The following is a 20160-nucleotide window of genomic DNA, read 5'->3' as shown; positions in this document are numbered from 1 at the left end:
ACAGCATAAGGCGCAGAAGTTCGAATTTCAACCATTGCTTAATTAATTCTAATTCTAAATTCTAAAGTGAAGTGATTGTCACTTGTGATACACAGCAGCACAGCACACGGTGCAGACAGTGAAATTTGTCCTCTGCATTTAACCCATCACCCTGAGTAAGCAGTGGGCAGCCATGACAGGTGCCCGGGGAGCAGCGTGTGGGGACGGTGCTTTGCTCAGTGGCACCTTGGCGGATCGGGAATCGAACCGGCAACCTTCTGATTACGGGGCCGCTTCCTGTAGAATCAGGTGATCAGGAACACCTCAATTATGTATGTGGCGGGTTGTTCCTATTCTATACTCTCTAGTCTCGGAATGTCAGCTAAAGGACCCTTCCTCAATAAAATTGCCTGCTTGGAAACACCCTGTACTAATTACTTGTAAAATCCTGCCAAACATCCTTTTTTGTTTATTTGCTTATTTGTACAGTGAACATTTATATTATACAGTCGAAATAGTGTCTGTGCTATTGTCTTTTGCTGCTCTTATCTTGTACTGTCCACTTCCTGCCGTGACAATGTAAATGTTCCACTTGTGGGACTAATAAAGGATCATCTCATCTTACAAAAGTCATATGCAATCTCATTTAGGCTCTCCTACAGGGCAATTGTTGCACTCGACATGCATCCAGGCATTTTACCACATTATCACCGTAGTGGACATTCAATGTGGACCATTACACTGGACTAGTTGAAAACTACGCTGCCCTATTCAGTATTTTCAAACATGGACAAACGGAGTCATCAAGGCACAATTTTGGACTATTTGATAGGAACCCTTTTCATTTCCAACCCTATTGCACACTCACTCTACCTTGGTAGGGAGTCAGTGCTCCATGGGAGAATGTCCTTGTGCTCAGTAAGGGTGTAAATTCGGGGCATGTCAACTCTAAGGGCCTGTCAAAGCCTACAGAGACATTCTATATGGGAGTTGGGGCTAAATAAGAAATACACGTTGTAATCAGTGCCGTCATTAACTTCTCAGTTTGTAATGCATGCAATGTAAACACTTAGGTCACCTGCAGCATTTTACTAGTGAAATAATAAAAAAATTACTCCAATATGGTTACATGTTTGCAAGCTTTTATCAAATGTTCTCTTTGGCCCTCCAACAACTCGCAATGCCTCATGGGTAATTTTGTTGATACAGTCCGTGGTTCCCTTTGAACCTCTTTGCCCCCTGCCGTGTATCATTGCTGAATTCCCGCGCAGTCCACTGCACAGGGAATACTCGGTGAACTAGGACTTGGCGTAATCCATGAAAGGGAAACCGACCAAAAATAGGATAATAAATAATGCAGGACCTGTTACTGTTTCACCCACATTATGCCACTCGGCCAGTCTGCCGTTCTGATGCAGTGTCCACAAAGTGCAAACAACCTTCTTATTCATTTATGTATCACAAACACCAATAAAAATGGTATCAAAATAAGACTGATTTTAAATGAATACAATGAATACGAACACAAGAGACACAGGCCATTTCAATAAATGTATTCAGCTTATAAAATATGATTCGAGTATCTTTAGATAAAACTTTATAGACAACCAGAGGCAGCTACTCCATTAACGGTGACAGCCAAAATGAAACCAGAAATTAACAACATGACAAGGCAATATAAGGGTGGTAGTAGCCTAGTGGGTAACACACTCAACTATGAACCAGAAGACCCAGGTTCAAATCCCACTTACTACCATTGTGTCCCTGAGCAAGACACTTAACCCTAAATTGCTCCGGGGGGGACTGTCCATGTAACTGAGGATTGTAAGTCGTTCTGGATAAGGGCGTCTGGTTAATGCTGTAAATGTAGATGTAATGATCTAACAGCCTGGGACTCTTCCTGGAAAACCTCCTGGCATCACCTAAAGGGCGTTTAAGTCCACGCACACATAATAAAATCGGTCATGAAAATGGTCCGCTCCTGTCGTGCAGCCTCTGGTGAGTCCTGAGGCTGCTGAGCTGCGTGAAGCGCTTCCCGCAGAACGGGCAGGGGAACGGCCTCTCCCCCGTGTGGATGCGCTGGTGCGCCTTGAGGTTGGAGCCCTGAGCGAAGCCCTTGCCGCAGTGGCGGCAGGAGTAGGGCTTGCTGCCGCTGTGGACGCGCTCGTGCGTGATGAGGTTGCAGCGCAGGCTGAAGCGCTTGCCGCACGCGCCGCAGCCGAAGGGCTTCTCGCCCGTGTGGATCCGCTCGTGGCGCTCCAGGTCCGTGGCCCGTCCGAAGCTCTTGGGGCACGTGGGGCAGTGGAACAGTCTCTGGGCCTTGGCAAGGAGGCGGTGGCCGGCAGAGAGGGACACTGTGCCCGGGCCTGACCTGGCAGGTGTTATTTCTCGCACGTGTGCACGGCTCTGGGAAGAACTGATATTCCCGTTGCTCTCTCTCCGTTTTCGCTCTTGTAAATGACTGCAGCCAACTTCTGCGCCATGACCCCAAACAGACTGCCACCCGGAAGTGTTTATCCGGTGCGGACGTCTCAGCCCCACAGACGGTCCATTCCCAGGTCCTTCTGCCTGGGTGAGCTGGGAAACACAGTTGGAGTCGGCGGCTTCGGAATCACCGTCCCACAGCCGGGAGCCTCTCTGCTCCGTCCCGCCCTCACGCAGGGCGTGCATTTCCCTCCGGGTCCCTGACCTGTACCCACCCTCCACCTGACTGGCGCCGTGAGGCGCGTGGCCTTCGTCCTTCACCTCGAACTGCAGCCTGCTCACGTCCTCGTCGTGTTGGCTGAGCACCTGTAACTTTGCAGCTTCCTCCAGTTGCTCAGTGATCCGGGTGAAAAGCGATTCTTCCAAAGGATTCAGTTCTAGCCGGGGAATTTCTTCACGCCCCGATATCCAGTCTGCTGTAAGTAATAATGCAGTAATAAACCATAGTCTGATCATTAACTGCAATGCTTTTAGCTTGGCAGACAATAAGAAACCATTAGTATTAGACAAAGAAGGACTCAGAAGGACTAGATCGCTCACCTCTGGCCCCTTGGACGTCCTCTGCAGCCTTCGTCCCTTGTTGGACTGAATCGGTGGATGTTGCCGGGTTGCACTGGTAGCTTTCTCCGTTGTGACTCCGCCTATGCGCCTGCAGTTGCCTAAAGCAGGGGAAGACCTGTCCACAGGCGGGGCAAGTGGAAACCCTCCGTCCAACCTCGCGCTCACTTTGAACCCTTGACATCTCCACAGACCCGTCCCCGCCCCAGGGCAGCTCTTTTTGGTGTCCAGGGTTCTCGGTTGAGCGTCTCACAGCTCTTCCTGCCCGATGGCTCGGCATTCTGTCCCTGCCACGCTCACACGCGGCCTCACACTCCAGTTTGACCGAATTAGAAACGGCCGAGGGAACGTCTGGCTCATCCCCAGCCATCTGCGGCGCATGGGACCTGTCCACAAACCTGCTCCTGGAATCCAGTTCTGTATCGTGTGTAACAGCGGGTGCCACCAGAGGTGCATCGAAACAGCACCGAGACCATTTACAGTCTGTGTTTCTCTCATTGAGAGGTTCAGATGCCCACAGTGGAAAGTCTGCCGCTGACACGAAAAAATCTTCATCAATAGTGAGCTCCTTTACTGCAATCTGACTGGTGGTCTGAGATCTGTGGTCCTCCTTTTGCTCGACCTTAACGACTAATTGTGGATCAGCTTCGCTCACAGGCTGGTTCATCGTTCCTTCAATCACTGCAACATCTACGAGAAAAGAGAATATTTATACTGGTGTGCAGGTGACATTTATTGTGGTTTTGTGGCAATTCATTAATTATTTCAAATTTGTAAACACAATGACCACTTACAAAAAAAAACAGGATTAATTTCATATGTGTATATACAAAAAAGGTTTAGATTCTTCAAAGTAGCCACCCTTTGCTTTGATGGCAGCTTTGCACACTCTTGGACTTCTCAACCAGCCTCATAAGGTCGTCGCCTGGAATTCAGTGAACACGTGTGCCTTGTCAAGAGTTCATTTCTTGCCTTCTTTATTATATTGTATATATAATAGAATAGAATATATATTAAAAAACAACGAATGGATGCTTGACCAATGCTTGACCAATCTGTCCCGTCCTCTGACTAGTCCAAAGCTGTTTGATCCCACCCGCCATATCTGTGTGAGACGTAGAAAAGGTGAGTGGAAGTGTAATGGTATGGTGGTGCTTGAAACAACCTTGTTCACCTGGATGCTATTTAGATTCTGAAAAAGGTCCCCGTTGCAGGTCAGTGCTGAAGTTCTACAATTCTTCAGGGAGAGGCCTGAGAAGCAGGTTGTGAATACATACATCTTGTAACCTGACCTTGTAAAAAAAGTGTTCTAGGCTTCTAGGGATTGCACTCCAATATCATAAAAAATGGTCTTATCTGTTCATGTAAACCCTGAGTGCTAATTCTAAGACGATGGCAAGGGGAAAAAAGAGAACATGGAGAACAGGGGTCTGAAACACACTCGCCTAAGAACCAGAAGACCCAGGTTCAAATCCCACTTAATACCATTGTGTCCCTGAGCAAGACACTTAACCCTGAGTGTCTCCAGGGGGGGGACTGGATGTCACCTACTTCGCTCGCGTCCAGCCTGGACACCAACCGAGCAGCGCGGCACACGAGTCTCCAGCGCACGTCTCCGCTCGCTCTTCAGAACACGGACCTTCTTCCGCAGGGCTTCGATCTCGTCCAGCCTCCGACACATCTCCCCGCGCAGCTCCACGCGTCCCTTCTCCACGACTCTGCAGATCTCCGCCACGGCCGCTTTGGCCAAGATCTCCATCACCGACGCGACCTGTGACTCCAGAGCCTCCGCGGTCGGCATCTTCTCGCCGTTATTCGCCCTTTCGAGGTTAAACCGTGTATCGGACGCCAGGGACGTAATTACACCGTAATTACCGACGTTCGGTAACGTCGTTCCAGGCCGACGCTGCAAATACGCTTCCGCGTCGATATGAACGGGGGCGGGGCGTTCGGAAGGTCACTTACCGTAAATACCCTAAATACTGCGCACTCTCAAACTTCTGCCCTTTCAGAATAAAAGGAAAATATTATAATTGGTGTCAAAGCCGTGCTTAAACAAGTGGTTGCATTATAATTCACGTTTGTTACGCTATGTTAATTTCCTCTTTTAAGCTTTTTGATTTAAGAATATGCATGGAGCTTTTACGTAGACACAAAAAAGTGCAAAAAAATATTGAAAAAATGACCAGATTGTGACAATACTGGTCGGTACAAGGACAAACAATGACATAGTCATTTATACCGAGCTTATTCCCTTATTCCCCAGCTCAGGAATTGAGAAAGAACTAACTGTTGAATGAGGAAAAATACTTCCAGTCCGCTCCGGCCCAAAATGACATGACAACAAGTGACAATCTTCCACATCACATCAGAATAAAAACTGTGGAGTATATTTTTTTTCTCTCCATACAGTAGATCTTTATTTCCAGTTTATTACTGAAACTGAAAACACTCTTTCTAAATGGGTCATTTGCAGAGAACAAAAAATCATATACAAAAATAAGTGCACATTGTGTAAAACAAAACCAATTAATTGAATTTTACTGGTCACTTACTATTAAATATTAGGAATATTTACCAACGAACCTAGCAGAACAAATACAGTAAAACCCGAATATCATTCATAAAACAGTAGTGTTATATTATGGGACAAATAAAACCTGTTTAAAGCAGTTAATAGCCACCGCTCTTTAGTGCATGAAGGCACTTTCATAAATATATGGCATGTACATTGTAAAAAAAAGAACAGCTCACATGTTTAATTCTCTGCTCATTGATAACTGGTTTTAAACTATTAACATGTCATAAATGATGCAGATTTGAACACATTTTCCATTGACAGCTGGCTATGTTTGTCGCTGTGTGTCTCTGCTGGGCGATTATACAGGGTGGGCCATTTATTTGGATACACCTTAATAAAATGGGAATGGTTGGTGACATATAAAATATGTTCAAAGTGGTCAGAAACTTGTAAATAACTCATGAAAGAATTTTTCTTGTGAAATTACCTATAAGTTTGATGTGTCACATGACCCTATTCCTTTTGAAAAAAACAAATGTTGGATCCAAGATGACCGACTTCAAAATGGCCACTATGGTCACCACCCATCTTGAAAAATTTGCCCCCTCACATATACTAATGTGCCACAAACAGGACGTTAATATCACCAACCATTCCCATTTTATTAAGGTGTATCCATATAAATGGCCCACCCTGTACAATTTGATTTACTGCTCATGATAAAATTCAGGTCGACTGCGATTCTCTGACGCTGATCGTTGTCATTGTTGACAATAGACAATGTCTTATTTCTATTGAGTGGACACAATAGCTGCCACATAAGAGATTTCAAAGTGGTGGGGACATCATGCTGTTTCAGGAGAAAATGGACAAATGGGTGGACAGACACATTTCTAGATGGACTTGAATCCATGGAGTTCCGAGACATCGCTTCCTCGTAGCCTACTTAGAAAGGAGCGACTTCCACAAATATCAACAACACCACGAGAAAGACACGTGAACTAGTTTCAACCAGCTTCAGTTCACTCGTAAAAATAAATCCTCACAGCCTGTAGGGCGTCGCACTGGTGCCTCTTGCGGGCGCTGGAGGTGGTGAATCCCTGGCCGCACTGCGAGCAGACGTAGGGCCTCTCCCCCGTGTGAAGCCGGAGGTGGCCCTTCAGGCTGCTGTTCTGCGTGAACCTGCGGCCGCAGGTGGAGCAGCCGTAGGGCTTCTCGCCGGTGTGGGTGCGGCGGTGCCGCTCCAGGTGGCTGAGACGGTCGAAGCTCTTCCCGCACAGCTGGCAGAGGAAGCGCTTCTCCCGGCCCGCCGCTCTGTCTGCGAGCGCCACGCCCGGACGAGGGCTTGGGCTGTTGGTCAGCCCCTCGGAGTCTCCTGCAAAGTCTCTCACGTCGAACACATGGCCTGTGGAAGCCTGTCCGTGAAGAGACACCATGTCCCGACCCCTCCCAAAAGCCGGGACCCCCTGGGATACCGTGGGCTCCTCACTAATGGCAATCGCCTCCTCCTCTTCCTTAATTGGCAAAGAAGTGAAGTTGTCAGGAATGTGGCTCATCTCCGCAACAGACCTGTCCAACCTGGGACTGGACCAGGACGGGTGGACTCGTGACGCAGGAGACTCCTGCTCACTATTGTTCCTCCTGATGGTCTCCGAGCTCGGATCTGCTACATACCTGCAGTCTGTGTCCCAGTGCTCGGGGTCTCTTTGGTCCATCCCACTTTCAAAGTCCACCCGTGGCCCGTTGTGCCTGCCATATTCCCTCTTCAAGTCCTTCTCTTCCCAAGCGTGGCCGGTCTGCTCCGGAGAGAAGTGGGTCCCCTCCTCAACCTGGTGTGCCTGAGGTCCATCTGTCTCCATGAGGTGGAGGTGCGAGTTCAGACCCTGGCTGTTAATATACCGTGGATAAGGCTGAGTGGCGGTGAGGTCGGAGACGTCCTCATTGTGTGCAGGGTCCTGGTCGACGGTGTAAAGGTGTTGGGCATCTGAGCCCTCCCCAATAAGATGGTCACAATGTGCTTCATTGCTTGAGGCATCTAAATGGAACCCTAAAACGAGGAAAGAATCCGTATTTTGGTTGGGGTCTGAGTAGTTTTATGACTTGGTGAGCAAAACATCCAGCTATTTGCTTTACTGATAACTTATCAATACACTGGTATATTGGTATATTAAAGTTTAAAATTTAAGCAACTTTTCAATAATTTGACCCTATAGTATTACCTTAGCAAATGATCGAAAAAAAAAAAAAACTCAGTGTGTCGCAGACATATGTAATGTCATTTATTGATTATCTCAGAATAGACAGCACCGTTGTTTGAGATACTGATGTAAAGTGACGTGATTGTCACTTGTGATGCACAGCACACGGTGCACACAGCGAAATTTGTCCTCTGCATTTAACCCATCACCCTGAGTGAGCAGTGGGCAGCCATGACAGGCACCCGGGGAGCAGTGTGTGGGGACGGTGCTTTGCTCAGTGGCACCTCAGTGGCATCTCGGCAGGTCGGGATTCGAACCGGCAACCTTCTGATTATGGGGCCACTTCCTTAACTGCTATGCCGCCACTGCCCCACTTTCTGCACAGGCTGCCAACCAGATGCCACATTGCTTTGGCGTGCCCACAGTCCCACATTACATGTCTAATTACATGTCACTGGGGCAGTGATGGCCTAGCGGTTAAGGAAGCGGCCTCGTAATCAGAAGGTTCGAATCCCGACCCGCCAAGGTGCCACTGAGGTGCCACTGAGCAAAGCACCGTCCCCACACGCTGCTCCCCGGGCGCCTGTCATGGCTGCCCTCTGCTCACTCAGGGTGATGGGATAAATGCAGAGGACAAATTTCACTGTGTGCACCGTGTGCTGTGCTGCTGTGTATCACATGTGACATTCACTTCACTTTCTAATTGACTCGTCGTCGTTACACTGGGACCGTGGGCATCTAGGGTGCCTGGACAGTCCGTGCCTGTGCAGGAAATTAGTGACGTATTCTATCCGTCCCCTCTCACGTCAGCTCTGGGATGGATAACAGCAAACCCGCTGTGACCCCAGGACTCACCTCTGTGGGTCTTCAGGTGGCCCTTGAGGCTGCTCTTCTGGGTGAAGCGCCTGCCACAGATGGAGCAGCTGTAGGGCTTCTCCCCGGTGTGAATGCGCTGATGTCTCTCCAGGTGGCTGAACCGGTCGAAGCTCTTCCCGCAGAACGTGCACAGGAAGCTCTGCCTGCGCAGGTGTCCGCCGTCCAGCGTCTGGCTCCTCGTCACTGGGCTGCGGCCGTCTGCGTTCAGGACGCCACATCCATTCGGAAGATGTGCCCGGGGGTGTGCGAGCGCCATTTCACAAACCCTCTTCTTCACCTTCGCAGGCCGCAAGGACCTACTCCGCTTCTGGGTCGGCTCGCCGCATTCCTCCACCGACTCGCTGCCGTCCGCACGCCACTGTCCCTCGGGTCCAGACTCAAAGCTGGGAGTGTGGCGTTTGTGAGGTGACTCCACGTCACTAGTTTCCGAGGATACGGGAGGAGAGAGCGTGGTGTTAACGGGCCCGGGTGGTTGTACTGAAGAGATGTAGCACTCCACAGGGTCCACGTCGCTGTCTGACAGCCACGCACAGCGCGCTTTGTCACGTATGGACGCGTTGGCATCAGGAGCGCTCACCCGACTTTCATTCTGCACCCCTCCCTCCACTTTCACCAGGTCGCAAGAGTCCCTTTTACTCTCCTCTCTGTTAACAATTTCAGCACCTGCAATGGAATTAGGACACAAAAAAATATGGTTCAATATCAGACAAATAAAGATATTCACGCACATTCATAATGTAGCGAGGACCGAGAACGGAGAGAACCGGAAGGGAGGGGATGGACCTTGTACTACACTTGCAACATGTTCCCGGTGAGCTTAAACAAGCCACCATGGGGAAGTAGCGAAGTGAGGCAGTGAGTGGGGAAGGTACCTTGGGTACCTCGCTGGCACCTTGCCGGTGGATTCGAACCAGTGACCTTCTGATCATAAAGTCTGCACCCAAGTGCATCTTCTGGGTGTCAGAAAATCACAACACTCAAACAAAAGGGCTGGCCAGTTAGTTCTTCCTCTCCAATATACAGATAACTAGCAGGCGGTCCTTACTTATTTACACAGCGCCCCCCAAAAAAACAAGCCCAAGCCCGGCCGGACAAGCGAGAGTAGAGACATCATCAGTGGGCCAGTGGTGGCCTAGCGGTTAAGGAAGCCGGTTCCTGCTCCCCGGGCGCCTGTCATGGCTGCCCACTGCTCACTCAGGGTGATGGGTTAAATGCAGAGGACAAATTTCACTGTGTGCACCGTGTGCTGCTGTGTATCACAATGACAATCAGTTCACTTTCATCATAACTCAAAAGTTGCATGTTATATCGCGCGAAAATACGTTATGGGTGTAAAAAGAGACTATAAAAGGGGCGTGTCTCAGTTTACAAGGGGGCGTGGTCTGAGAATAGAAAAGGCGGCAAGATCAGGAAGTCACAGGTTCAAGCCCCTCTTAATACTGTGTCCGTGTAACTGTTGGTTGTGAGTCGCTCTGCCCAAGGGTGTCTGTGGTGGCGCGACTGACCTCGGCGCGTCTCGGAAGCGTCCAGAACTTCATCGGCGCGGCCCGCGACGCAGCCCCGCGCAAAGGCGCGGCGTGTGGCGTGCAGCTCGTTGGTCACGACCTCCAGGTTCCTCTTCAGGGCCTCGATCTCGCTCTGCCGCTGGCGCATTTGCAGGTGTACGACCACGAAGCCGTCGTCCACGATCTTGCTGATCTCCGCCACCGCCGCTTTGGCGAGCACGTCCATCACCGAGGCTATTTGGCTCTGAAGTGGCGCGGGGGTAGACATGGTCTCCATCGGTGTCGCATAACAGCGCAGGAGACGCGGCTCCTTTCGCTCTCGTTCGGCGATGTCTTCCGTTTCGGGGGCTAAACGACTTGTGTTCTGTAAACATAAAGTTCTTTCCGGTTTGCTTCGTCGCGTGGACCGGAAGTGATGATCACTTGAACCGTAAACTCTAGACAAGGCGAGCAGTTTTTTTGTAAATTATTTTGCTTGAAAAGGGATTCAAAGAGTTATTTGTCACGGTTAGATGCACTACTCACAATGAGTTATGGATATTGTTGTTTACATGGGTGTTTTTCCCTATCAGCTATTTTAATAAAATAAGTAAAAGTTCCCCTTGATATTGCTAATAATGTATGAGAAGAAAAAACATTACCCCAAAAAAGGATAGCCCCAAATAACAAAAATATGCAATGTCTGCAAACAGACTGCCAGAATTAGTCAGAATTATCCATGACCATTTTAGTCTAGTTTTAGTCAATGAATTTAACCAGATAAATGTTCAAATATTGGACAGAGAAGATAGGTGGTTTGCATGTGCAAATCAACAAACCCTCACTCAACAGAGGTGGAGGCCTCAGACACATCTTATCTCCAACATTATAAAACCTTTCATCCAGCCCCAGGAAAACCAGACCCAATTCACACGTCCACCACTTAACGGGGGCAGGAGGAGCTGCCAGGGTGCTTTTCCCTTCTTTTGTTTCACTTAACGATCCTATTCAAGGCAGGAGTGAGGTGAACCAACCTGGAGGATACATTTGTGTTCACATGCCAACTTCCCTCAGATTGACAAAGTTCTGTGGATGCAGAATGAAACATTAAAGAAAGTCCAGTTGCCATGACTCAACTTTCAGACAATTTCACCTGGATGACTGAGAATCTTCACAGACATTTAACCAGATAAACATATACAAGGCTTTGACCTTTTCTTGTCCATCTTCCATTTGGTGTTAATTTTGCACTCCAGTATGAACACCCATCCTCCAACCTGATTATCACCCCAATGTAAACGAATAGAAACTTCAGTGCGCAAATTCTGTTTGTATTTTTTTCTGTGATTTCGCACAAACCAGGAAATATTAATTGTTATATAGTGAACTCGGATTGACAATATTATGAATTAATAAAATGTGCTTTCTTTGGAATCACCAGATGTGACAGATGTGAGACATCAGTTCAGCAGCAGCACGTGGGCGCACACTGCGGTGTGGTAGAATTACACAGAGAGTACACAGCGATGCTGCAGTTACCTCATCATTCACAGCTCCTTATTCGAATTGTCCCAGGTCAATTTTACAGTGAAAAATGTTTTGGGCCAGGAAGGTATTAGTTGATATTTTTACACATCCTGTTGCGTTGGTTCAACCCTTCATTCCTCGTCATACCGCCGTTGTCCTCCAGAGGGCGAACATGAGCCCGTGTTCCGGGGCGACGCCGAGCAGGAGAAGAAGAACCGGTGTGGCGGAGGAGGAGATCCGCAGAACCGGAAAAAAAACCCTTCGAGCTTCCTGTGTTTTTATCTCCGTTGTGTTTTCGCTGCGGGAAGATGGGTGCGGGATCTGTGAAGTGGGTTTTGTCGGTCGCGCTTTGTGCGCTTTTCCGAAGTAAGTCTGCGCTGCCTTGTTAATTTGACGCCGTTTGAGGGAAGAACTATTCGTATGAAATAGTTTGATGCGGATTATGTACCAGGACCCTCATATCATCCTTAACTCACGAGTTCAGCTCGTAGCGAGGAGGACCTATATCTGTCAGGTTTATCATATTATGGTAAAAGTGACTTCCTTTCGATGTCAGTCTCTCAATCTCTTTCTCTGTGAGTCTCGTGATTAAAACCCTAGTACGATGTTCACGTGATCTGGGCCATTTCTTAGTAAGAACAGGTCGTGGACATACTGAAATGAGCGGGATTTAAGAACACCGTGGGGGCTGGAGCTGAACTCAATCATGGGGAAAGGATCATGTGATCTAGTGACTTTTGTGCTCTTAAACAGAAAAGCCAAGAAGAAAGAAAGTGATTGTCATTGTGATACACAGCACAGCACACAGTGACTCAACCTAATGTGTCCTCTGCTTTTAACCATCACCCTTGGTGAGCAGCCATGACAGGCGCCCGGGGAGTAGTGTTTGGGGACAGTGCTTTGCTCAGTGGCACCTTGGCGGTTCAGGATTTGAACCGGCAACCTTCTGATTACTGCGCAGCTTCCTTAACCACTAGGCCACCACTGCCCCTATAGAAGATGTCTATAGGGCTCTCCTCTAACGTGATAAAGTCTTTAACATAATTAAGAGGCTGTTTACTGACGCCAGGTAGCTCAGGGGTAATATCACCGGTCTCGCAGTCTGTGGGCACGAGGTGTCGTCTGGTGTTTTTTTGGGGGAAGTGGTGGCCTAGAGGTTAAGGAAGTGGCCTCGTTATCAGAAGGTTGCCAGTTCGAGTCCCGACCTGCCAAGGTACCAGTGAGGTGCCACTGAGCAAAGCACCGTCCCCACGCACTGCTCCCCGGGCGCCGGTCATGGCTGCCCACTGCTCACTCAGGGTGATGGGATAAATACAGAGGACAAATTTCACTGTGTGCTGTGCTGCTGTGTATCACATGTGACAATCACTTCACTTTTTTTTTTTTTTTAACTCTTCTAGGCGCAGGTTGTAACTCGGTGGAACAGAAGATCTACGTTGACCTGAACAACACTATTCCCTGCGTGCGACTACTCAACGGCACACATCAGATGGGCTGCCAGTGTGAGTGATCTCGTGCAGAATGTGTGTGTACACACATGCTTTTGCTGTGCTTACTAGCATGTATAGATAATTGACTGAAACACAGTGTATGTTGTCTCTCAGCCTCCATATCAGGCAACACTGGGGTGCTGCATGTGTTGGAGACGGAAGCAGACCTGGACTGGGTCCTGAAGAGTGGCCCCCACCCACCTTACATGGTCTTAATGGATGCCTCATACTTTAATAGGTAGTGACTCTCACATGCACACATATACACCACGCACACACAACAAAGGTAGAGAAGTTCATTACTGATATGATGAACCAAATCATTCATCAAATCTCAGATTTCACCAAGATTGCATCTAATCTACTTTCTTTGCCTTTCAAATAAAGTGTCATAAACACAGTCATGAACACAGTTACATTGCATGAATGTTGTATTACCTCCTGCTTTTGATTTAATTCCCGATCTGTGCCTTGTATTTACATTTTTTTTGTTCCAAGACCTCATGTAAATTTATTATTATTTTTTTTTTTGTTCCAAAAATGTGATTGATTGGAGAGATTCTTCAAAATGTTTGATGACAAATTTGAAGGTGGCTAAATTGTGCTTCCTTACATGTAGGCACATTCTGGTTTTGTTTGATTCAAGTAGATTGCAGAATGCTGTGGTTTAGAAGAATACTTAATAATATGCGTGTTTTAAAAAAAAAAAAAAAAAACAGGACTAAATATAATTTATTCTGCTTTATCTAAACTTTGAAGTACAATTTTTTTTCGACTGTTCTGATTCAAGCAGTCTCCTTTTGTGTTGTTATCATGGTCCTATTGAAGTTATTATTAATACACTGTCTAAAGAAATTGCTCTTGCTCCAAGTCATAACTTCTTTTTTTCCTGTTCTAAGTACTGTTATGATGCAGCTGAAAAACTCTACACGAGTAACAGGGGTTGCAGTAGTGATCCCCAGTACTGGCCCACCACAAGGATTTTCCCCACATAATAAATGTCCCAACCAGCACACAGGTGAGTTTGACTTTGCTTGGGGAAATTTTTTATATGTGTTTTTATTATTAAAATTTCAACTCTGTTTAACTATATTGTTGCCACCTGGCTGAGCTCCTTCAGTGTAGATCTCTTGGCATTAAATATTGGACGGACCTGCATTATTTTATATGTCTGGGACAGTCCTGATATACTGATACCTTGTAGGAATAGGTTGGAGTTACTATGTTTAATTTATTCCTTGTTTTCAGGTGTATATTCAGACAGCTATGGTCCCGGGCTTGCTGACTGTAATGTAACGGTGTGGAACCCTCTGGGCAATGGCTTGTCCTTTGAAGACTTCAAGTTTCCAATATTCTCCCTGAAGGATGACAACCAGACAGAGGCTATCCGCAAGGTAAGGTTTTTATAAATAACAGATTTTTACAATTTGTCAGCAGTTAAGTTGCTCATTATGAAACATCAACGCAATCTGTAACATGTATGAGTACACATATGTCCATTTGTGTTGGACATAATTTACACGTTTTAGTTTTTTCTGCTAATAGCTGTATCTATGCTTTGTTCAGTGTATTTCAGATCACAATGTAGGTAACAACGGCAGTGCCCCGGCCTATCCACTGTGTGCCATGCAGATGTTCTCTCACATGCATGCGGTCACGAGCACCGCTACCTGCATGAGGCGCAACTACATCCAGGAGCATTACAGCTTGAACCCCGGTATGTACACATGCACCAAACACTAACTTTCACAGTAAAAATGAGCAATACGTTTGCTGTATAGTGTGTTATGAACACAACAATACAAATACACAGACATTTACGTGTATTTTCACAGTTGTTGAATGCCCAGTATTATTTATTACATTGTGTCATAATTATGTAGTTTTATTTTTGTCCTCTTGTATATATTTTTCCTTGTGTATAATAACGTAACTCTTTTCAGAATCTGTGTGTGATCCACTGGGAGATTTTAATGTTTGGGCACCGCTACTTCCCCTCAATGTTACTTCAAAGGGGCACAAGGCGAACGAAAGCGTAGTCATTGCTGCAACACGGGTAAAATGGATTTATGACATGGAAATCACTATTACAAGGAGTGACAAAAACATCTTAATCTTGTTCTTCAATTTCCTTCCCCTCTTTTCTTGAACGATTAGCTTGATGGACGTTCATTTTTCTGGGATGTTGCCACAGCAGCAGAGGGGACTGTCACAGGATTTGTCACTCTTCTTGCCGCTGCCCATGCGTTAAGATCTGTAACTGAGCAAGCTCCACCTTCTCGCAACATTCTCTTTACTTTCTTCCAAGGAGTAAGTGTTCCATTGTCAGTCTGACTTTCACGCCTGTCCAAATCAGTCCAGTTATGCATCAGTAGTATTCTCTGTATTACAACAGAAAACATAAATCAAAACAAAAGTTGTGTGATTACCTTTATATCTGTTCTGTAATTTTCCTTTCCCGTCTCTTTAAATACGTTAAAAACTCTGGTGTGTGTCTCCCAGGAAACATTTGACTACATCGGTAGTTCCCGGATGGTGTATGACATGGAGAAAAAGAAGTTTGTGATTGACTTGGATAATGTCCACTCAGTTTTGGAAATAGGACAGGTAGACACATATACCAGCACACTTCGAAACAAAGAAAGATATTCCAGATAAAGCTACATACCAGGCCTGGCAAAAAGACAGTTTTTCTGTGTGTTTGTGTGTGTGTGTGTGTGTGTGCGTGTGTGTGTGTGTGTGTGTATATAGGTTGGGTTAAGGGAAGGAACAAACCTCTGGATGCACACAGACCCTGTATCCCGAACAAACGCCAGTGTGGACGAACAGGTATGAGTGGCAGTTGGGGCAGGGGGTTGGTGGTGGAGAAGTGGGACAGTGGATGTTGCACACTGAATTGGACCTCAAAGCTAAATTTGTGGAACCTGATGGTCCTGAAGCTGGAAGTTGGATGTATCATTTACTGACCTTCTACAAGTAGATGGGGTGGATATCTTCTAAAGACTTGAGAAATGGTGTGGTTAACCGTTTATCTCCTACTCCTTCAACCTGCTGTCACTGTGTCGCAGGTTCGTAATCTAGTCGCCAACCTCAAGGACTCCGTCACGGGACTTGGCATCAACCTCGCTGAGCCCACAGTCAGTCAGCCCCTCCCACCCTCCTCATTTCAGCGTTTTCTGAGAGCCCGGCCTTTCCCTGGGGTCGTTCTTGCTGATCACCAGTCATCTTTCGTCAACAAGTAAGCATGCAGCAGTTGTCAGGCGTATGTAGGGTGGTTGTAACCTAGTAGGCAACACACGCCTATGAAACAGAATACCAGTCAGAGGTTCAAACCACACTTACTACCATTGTGTCTCGGTCTGTCACTGTAACTACTGATGATTCCATAATAATGTACTAATTTTCCATAGATACTACGAGAGCATTTACGATAACGCTGCATACCTGAACGTTACGTACCCCTCTGACCTGAGCCCAGAAGAACAGCTGGAGTATATTACAGACACTGCCAAAGTATGGTTTCACATTTTTTCACATTTAATTACAAATGACTGTCAGTCTTTGTAGTAGCAAGTTAGAGTTACAATACAGCTTGCATTATCTTTTTTTTTTTTTTTTTTTTTCTGGAACATAAAATTTTCACACTTGCTCTCTGTTGTCCTTTTTCCACCCGTCATTCTTACAGGCCTTGGCACAGGTGGCAACCCTGGTGGCACGCACTCTATACAGACAAGCTGATGGAAACAAGGACCTCGTGGACAATATTACTGCTGATGCTAAAATAGTAAGAGCACATGACCCTCACATGACTCATCACATGACTATATCACAGTCCTGTGTATGCCATTTTCTACAACAACAGAATGCATTAATTTCCTTTTAACACTACGAGTCGTCTTTTTTCGGATAGCAACCGTTTTCCTTCTCTGGATTTCAGGTTACCCAGATGCTGTATGGATTTCTGATAAGGACCAATAACAGCTGGTTCAGGAGCATGATCAGTGCTGAGGATGTTGGTGTAGTTGGTGAGTGAGCACAGTGAAACACGCGCACACACACTCACCCATTGTGAAATATGTACAAACACTGTTTTAAATGTAAAGTAAATATACATAATGAGCAGATCTGTGGTTTTTGTACATCCTTGTTCTCTCCTATGCAGACAAACACCAAGCTTCATACGTAGATTTAATGACATTTATTTATAACACCCAACATCAATGCACCCATGTACATGTGTGTGTTTGTGAATATGTGTCCTTTAGGTTCTCAGACTCCTCAGTACTATGTTGGTGTGTCAGTGAGCATGACCAGGCCAAGTCCTATGACCCGACTAGTCCAGTACTTGCTGGCTAACCTCACTGGGACAGTCACCGCACTCAACCAGACCACTTGTCAGGACCCCTCCAGTCAGCGCAATGAGAGCAAGGAGGTTTGTGTTTGTCAGAACCTGGGAATGATCAGCACAGCTAGACTGTGTCGGACCTTATTTAAGTGTTAGAGGTGTTTTGGCTGGATCTACCTAACTTTTCTTTGCTTTTCAGCTGTACTCCTATCTCTGGGTCAGAGGGCCGCAGTCTGCTAACAGTACAAACAGGGATCCGTATTGTGTACGCTCGACCGTGCGCTCTACTCTAGCTATCTCTCCAGCATTTGAACTGCGTGAGTACGAATCCAAAGTGTATTCCACGTGGACTGAGTCACGCTGGAAATCATCCATCAAGGCTCGGATCTTCCTTGTGGCCAGCAAAGAGTTGGAGGTAACATACTGACAACAGTTTAATCCCACATAATGGCTTGAATTAATTTGATCCGTTTCAGTGATGTTGTGAAAATCATACAGAAAAACTCTTTGTGTCACTAGATGCTGACACTGGGTGTTGGAATTGCTGTTCTGTTGGTGTCCCTCTTGGTGACGTACTTCATCAGCTCTAAGGCAGAGCTTTTGTTTAGCTCCACCCGTGAACCTTCAGGCACCACCTACTGACAGCTTAAAGACTGACTGAAGACCACATACACACCTTTCTCATCCATTAATGTTCAAGAAGAAGAGCTTATAAATGTCACTCATACTTTTGCATACACTTATTGTGACTCACAGAGACTGCTGATGGATGTGGTCAAACCTGTGAAGTGGACATGTCCATTTTAAATTACGGAAGTCTATTGATAAGATGTTAAAAGATGGAGAGATGTACATTTTTTTTAGTTATTGGTTCTTTTTAAAGCAGGATTATATTTCTGTTTACTTTCCATGCACAGACCTGGGGATGATTATTTTAATAATTAAGATCATTAAGCATTGGAGTGTGTGAACATCACTGTGTACTGTGTATGTACAGAGGTATGAGTGTGTGTGTGTGTGTGTGTGTGTGTGTGAGAATGCTGGTGACAGTGTGCATACTCTGAGTATGTGCAATAGCTCAGTTTGTGCATTTGTTTATTTTTTTTTTCTGTGTGTGTATGTCTTCATTCACAGTAAAGGGTTTCATTAACGCTCATAATGATATTTTCCTCAATTATGCACTGGCTGTATACTTCTTTTTGGGGAGGTTTGGAGTACCTACTACAGTTGCATCTAGATTTTGCATCCCCAAGTATGGTGTGGTTTTGGATCTGGACCTGTAGCAGACATTTGTTATGTTTGTTGCTATCTTTTGCCTGAGAAGTGCACCTTGCTTTACATCTCAGTGTATATTTCTGTGTTATGCTTTAAATTGCCTGTGAAGGGCAAGATGAGGGGCAATGACTTGAAGCAGCCAATGACCACTACAACACAGTTTAGTTCAATTCCAATTCTAGAGAATGTTAACATAACTGCATTTTATGTTTGATCAGTAGAAAGCTGTAAATAAGGGCTGACTGTTTTTTTTTTTTTTGTCGTTTGATGTTGGACAGGGTGGAAATTTGTAATGCATTTTTTAACAGCCATTAAGGCTGTTTGGGGTGGGGGATCGGTGCCGAATTTGTGAAATGAAGAGACTGGGGATTTTTGCCTTGGTAATATCAAATAAAAGCTTAATTTCCTGTTTCATTATGTTTCTTTTAGTGACAAAGACACCAGTTCAAGTATCATTAGTATCATTAGTAAATGTCACCACATTAAGAAGTCCGCCATCCACTTATGTTTCCTGTTGTGTTTGATGTGTGTGAGACACGTGAGTTTCTGCAATACAGAGTATTTTGACACTCCAGTGAAATGAATAAAGTGATCAATTTAACTCTTAAATCAGTTCAACTGATCTGTAAGTCATACGGAGCACCTGTCCTAATGCTTACTGGTTGCTTACTCCTTCTTGACTCACAACAGCAATCTTTCCTGCTCATGTAGATTCCTTCTCTACAATATCAGACGAATCCGCCCTTATCTGTCAACACAGGCCACCCAGATACTGGTTCAGTCCTTAATAACCTCACGACTGGATTACTGTAACTCCCTTCTAGCTGGTCTACCTCTAAGTACCATCCGACCTCTACAACTACTACAAAATGCAGCAGCACGACTAATCTTCAACCTTCCCAAATTCTCCCACACCGCCCCTCTGCTACGTTCCCTCCACTGGCTCCCAGTAGCTGCATGCATCAGGTTCAAAATACTGATGCTGGCCTACAAAGCCAAACATGGAGTAGCACCATCCTACCTCACAGCCCTTATTATACCCCGCACTGCACCTCGTCTACTCCGAGCCTCCAGTACTGCTCGCCTGGTCCCTCCATCTCTGAAGGTAAAAGTAAGACACTCATCTAGACTCTTCTCTGTCTTGGCCCCTCGGTGGTGGAATGAACTTTCCCTCGAGGTCAGAACAGCTCACTCACTGAATACTTTCAAATGACAGCTCAAGACCTTCCTCTTTAAAGAATATTTAGATTAACTTATAACCTTCTTATTGTCTAACTTGAAGATGCTGTACACAACAAGAGTGAATAGAATGATTGTATTCATGGTTGGGGGTCCTAATGAACCAGAACTGATCACTTCATCGATGGTAACGTGAAAGCACGTAAATCGCAGGTAAGTCGCTTAAATGTAAATGTAAATATAG

The 20160-nt window shown here is 46.0% G+C and overlaps 3 protein-coding genes across 3 annotated transcripts; 1 reads left to right on the top strand and 2 right to left on the bottom strand.

Annotated features, from left to right (window-relative positions):
* Positions 1-1105: 1105 nt before the first annotated feature.
* LOC114788439 (zinc finger protein 184-like) lies at positions 1106-4937 on the bottom strand. Its single transcript, XM_028977016.1, has 3 exons — positions 4573-4937; positions 3004-3711; positions 1106-2879 (listed from the first exon to the last, which is right to left on the bottom strand). Exons 1-3 carry the CDS (start codon positions 4820-4822, stop codon positions 1942-1944), a joined length of 1896 nt encoding a protein of 631 aa, XP_028832849.1. The 5' UTR covers positions 4823-4937; the 3' UTR covers positions 1106-1941.
* Positions 4938-6149: 1212 nt separating this feature from the next.
* On the bottom strand, positions 6150-10511 carry LOC114788438 (zinc finger protein 883-like). The gene is made up of 3 exons (XM_028977015.1): positions 10122-10511; positions 8596-9279; positions 6150-7589 (listed from the first exon to the last, which is right to left on the bottom strand). The coding sequence occupies exons 1-3, from the start codon at positions 10396-10398 to the stop codon at positions 6565-6567; spliced, it is 1986 nt and encodes a 661-aa protein (XP_028832848.1). The 5' UTR covers positions 10399-10511; the 3' UTR covers positions 6150-6564.
* A 1316-nt stretch (positions 10512-11827) lies between these two features.
* Positions 11828-19151, top strand: ncstn (nicastrin). The gene is made up of 17 exons (XM_028977014.1): positions 11828-11993; positions 13028-13129; positions 13232-13355; positions 14017-14135; positions 14366-14511; positions 14684-14834; positions 15061-15173; positions 15275-15427; positions 15620-15724; positions 15869-15946; positions 16186-16355; positions 16528-16630; positions 16803-16901; positions 17055-17142; positions 17383-17549; positions 17662-17877; positions 17982-19151. The coding sequence occupies exons 1-17, from the start codon at positions 11936-11938 to the stop codon at positions 18102-18104; spliced, it is 2115 nt and encodes a 704-aa protein (XP_028832847.1). The 5' UTR covers positions 11828-11935; the 3' UTR covers positions 18105-19151.
* Positions 19152-20160: the final 1009 nt, after the last annotated feature.

The sequence above is a fragment of the Denticeps clupeoides genome, chromosome 4, assembly GCF_900700375.1.
Source record: "Denticeps clupeoides chromosome 4, fDenClu1.1, whole genome shotgun sequence".
NCBI lineage: Eukaryota > Metazoa > Chordata > Actinopteri > Clupeiformes > Denticipitidae > Denticeps > Denticeps clupeoides.
This window is presented reverse-complemented; position numbering and strand designations above follow the sequence as displayed.

Excerpts from the sequence above, each read along its gene's own strand:
- LOC114788439 (XM_028977016.1), bottom strand. The coding sequence starts at position 4,822 with ATGCCGACCGCGGAGGCTCTGGAGTCACAGGTCGCGTCGGTGATGGAG. Across the intron at positions 3,712-4,572 it reads CCAGGCTGGACGCGAGCGAA|ATGTTGCAGTGATTGAAGGA; the intron begins GTAGGTGACATC and ends CTTTTCTCGTAG. Across the intron at positions 2,880-3,003 it reads GGACGTCCAAGGGGCCAGAG|CAGACTGGATATCGGGGCGT; the intron begins GTGAGCGATCTA and ends TATTACTTACAG.
- LOC114788438 (XM_028977015.1), bottom strand. The coding sequence starts at position 10,398 with ATGGAGACCATGTCTACCCCCGCGCCACTTCAGAGCCAAATAGCCTCG. Across the intron at positions 9,280-10,121 it reads CGCTTCCGAGACGCGCCGAG|GTGCTGAAATTGTTAACAGA; the intron begins GTCAGTCGCGCC and ends ATTCCATTGCAG. Across the intron at positions 7,590-8,595 it reads CCACCTGAAGACCCACAGAG|GGTTCCATTTAGATGCCTCA; the intron begins GTGAGTCCTGGG and ends TCCTCGTTTTAG.
- ncstn (XM_028977014.1), top strand. The coding sequence starts at position 11,936 with ATGGGTGCGGGATCTGTGAAGTGGGTTTTGTCGGTCGCGCTTTGTGCG. Across the intron at positions 14,136-14,365 it reads ATGTCCCAACCAGCACACAG|GTGTATATTCAGACAGCTAT; the intron begins GTGAGTTTGACT and ends CCTTGTTTTCAG. Across the intron at positions 17,143-17,382 it reads TGAGGATGTTGGTGTAGTTG|GTTCTCAGACTCCTCAGTAC; the intron begins GTGAGTGAGCAC and ends TGTGTCCTTTAG.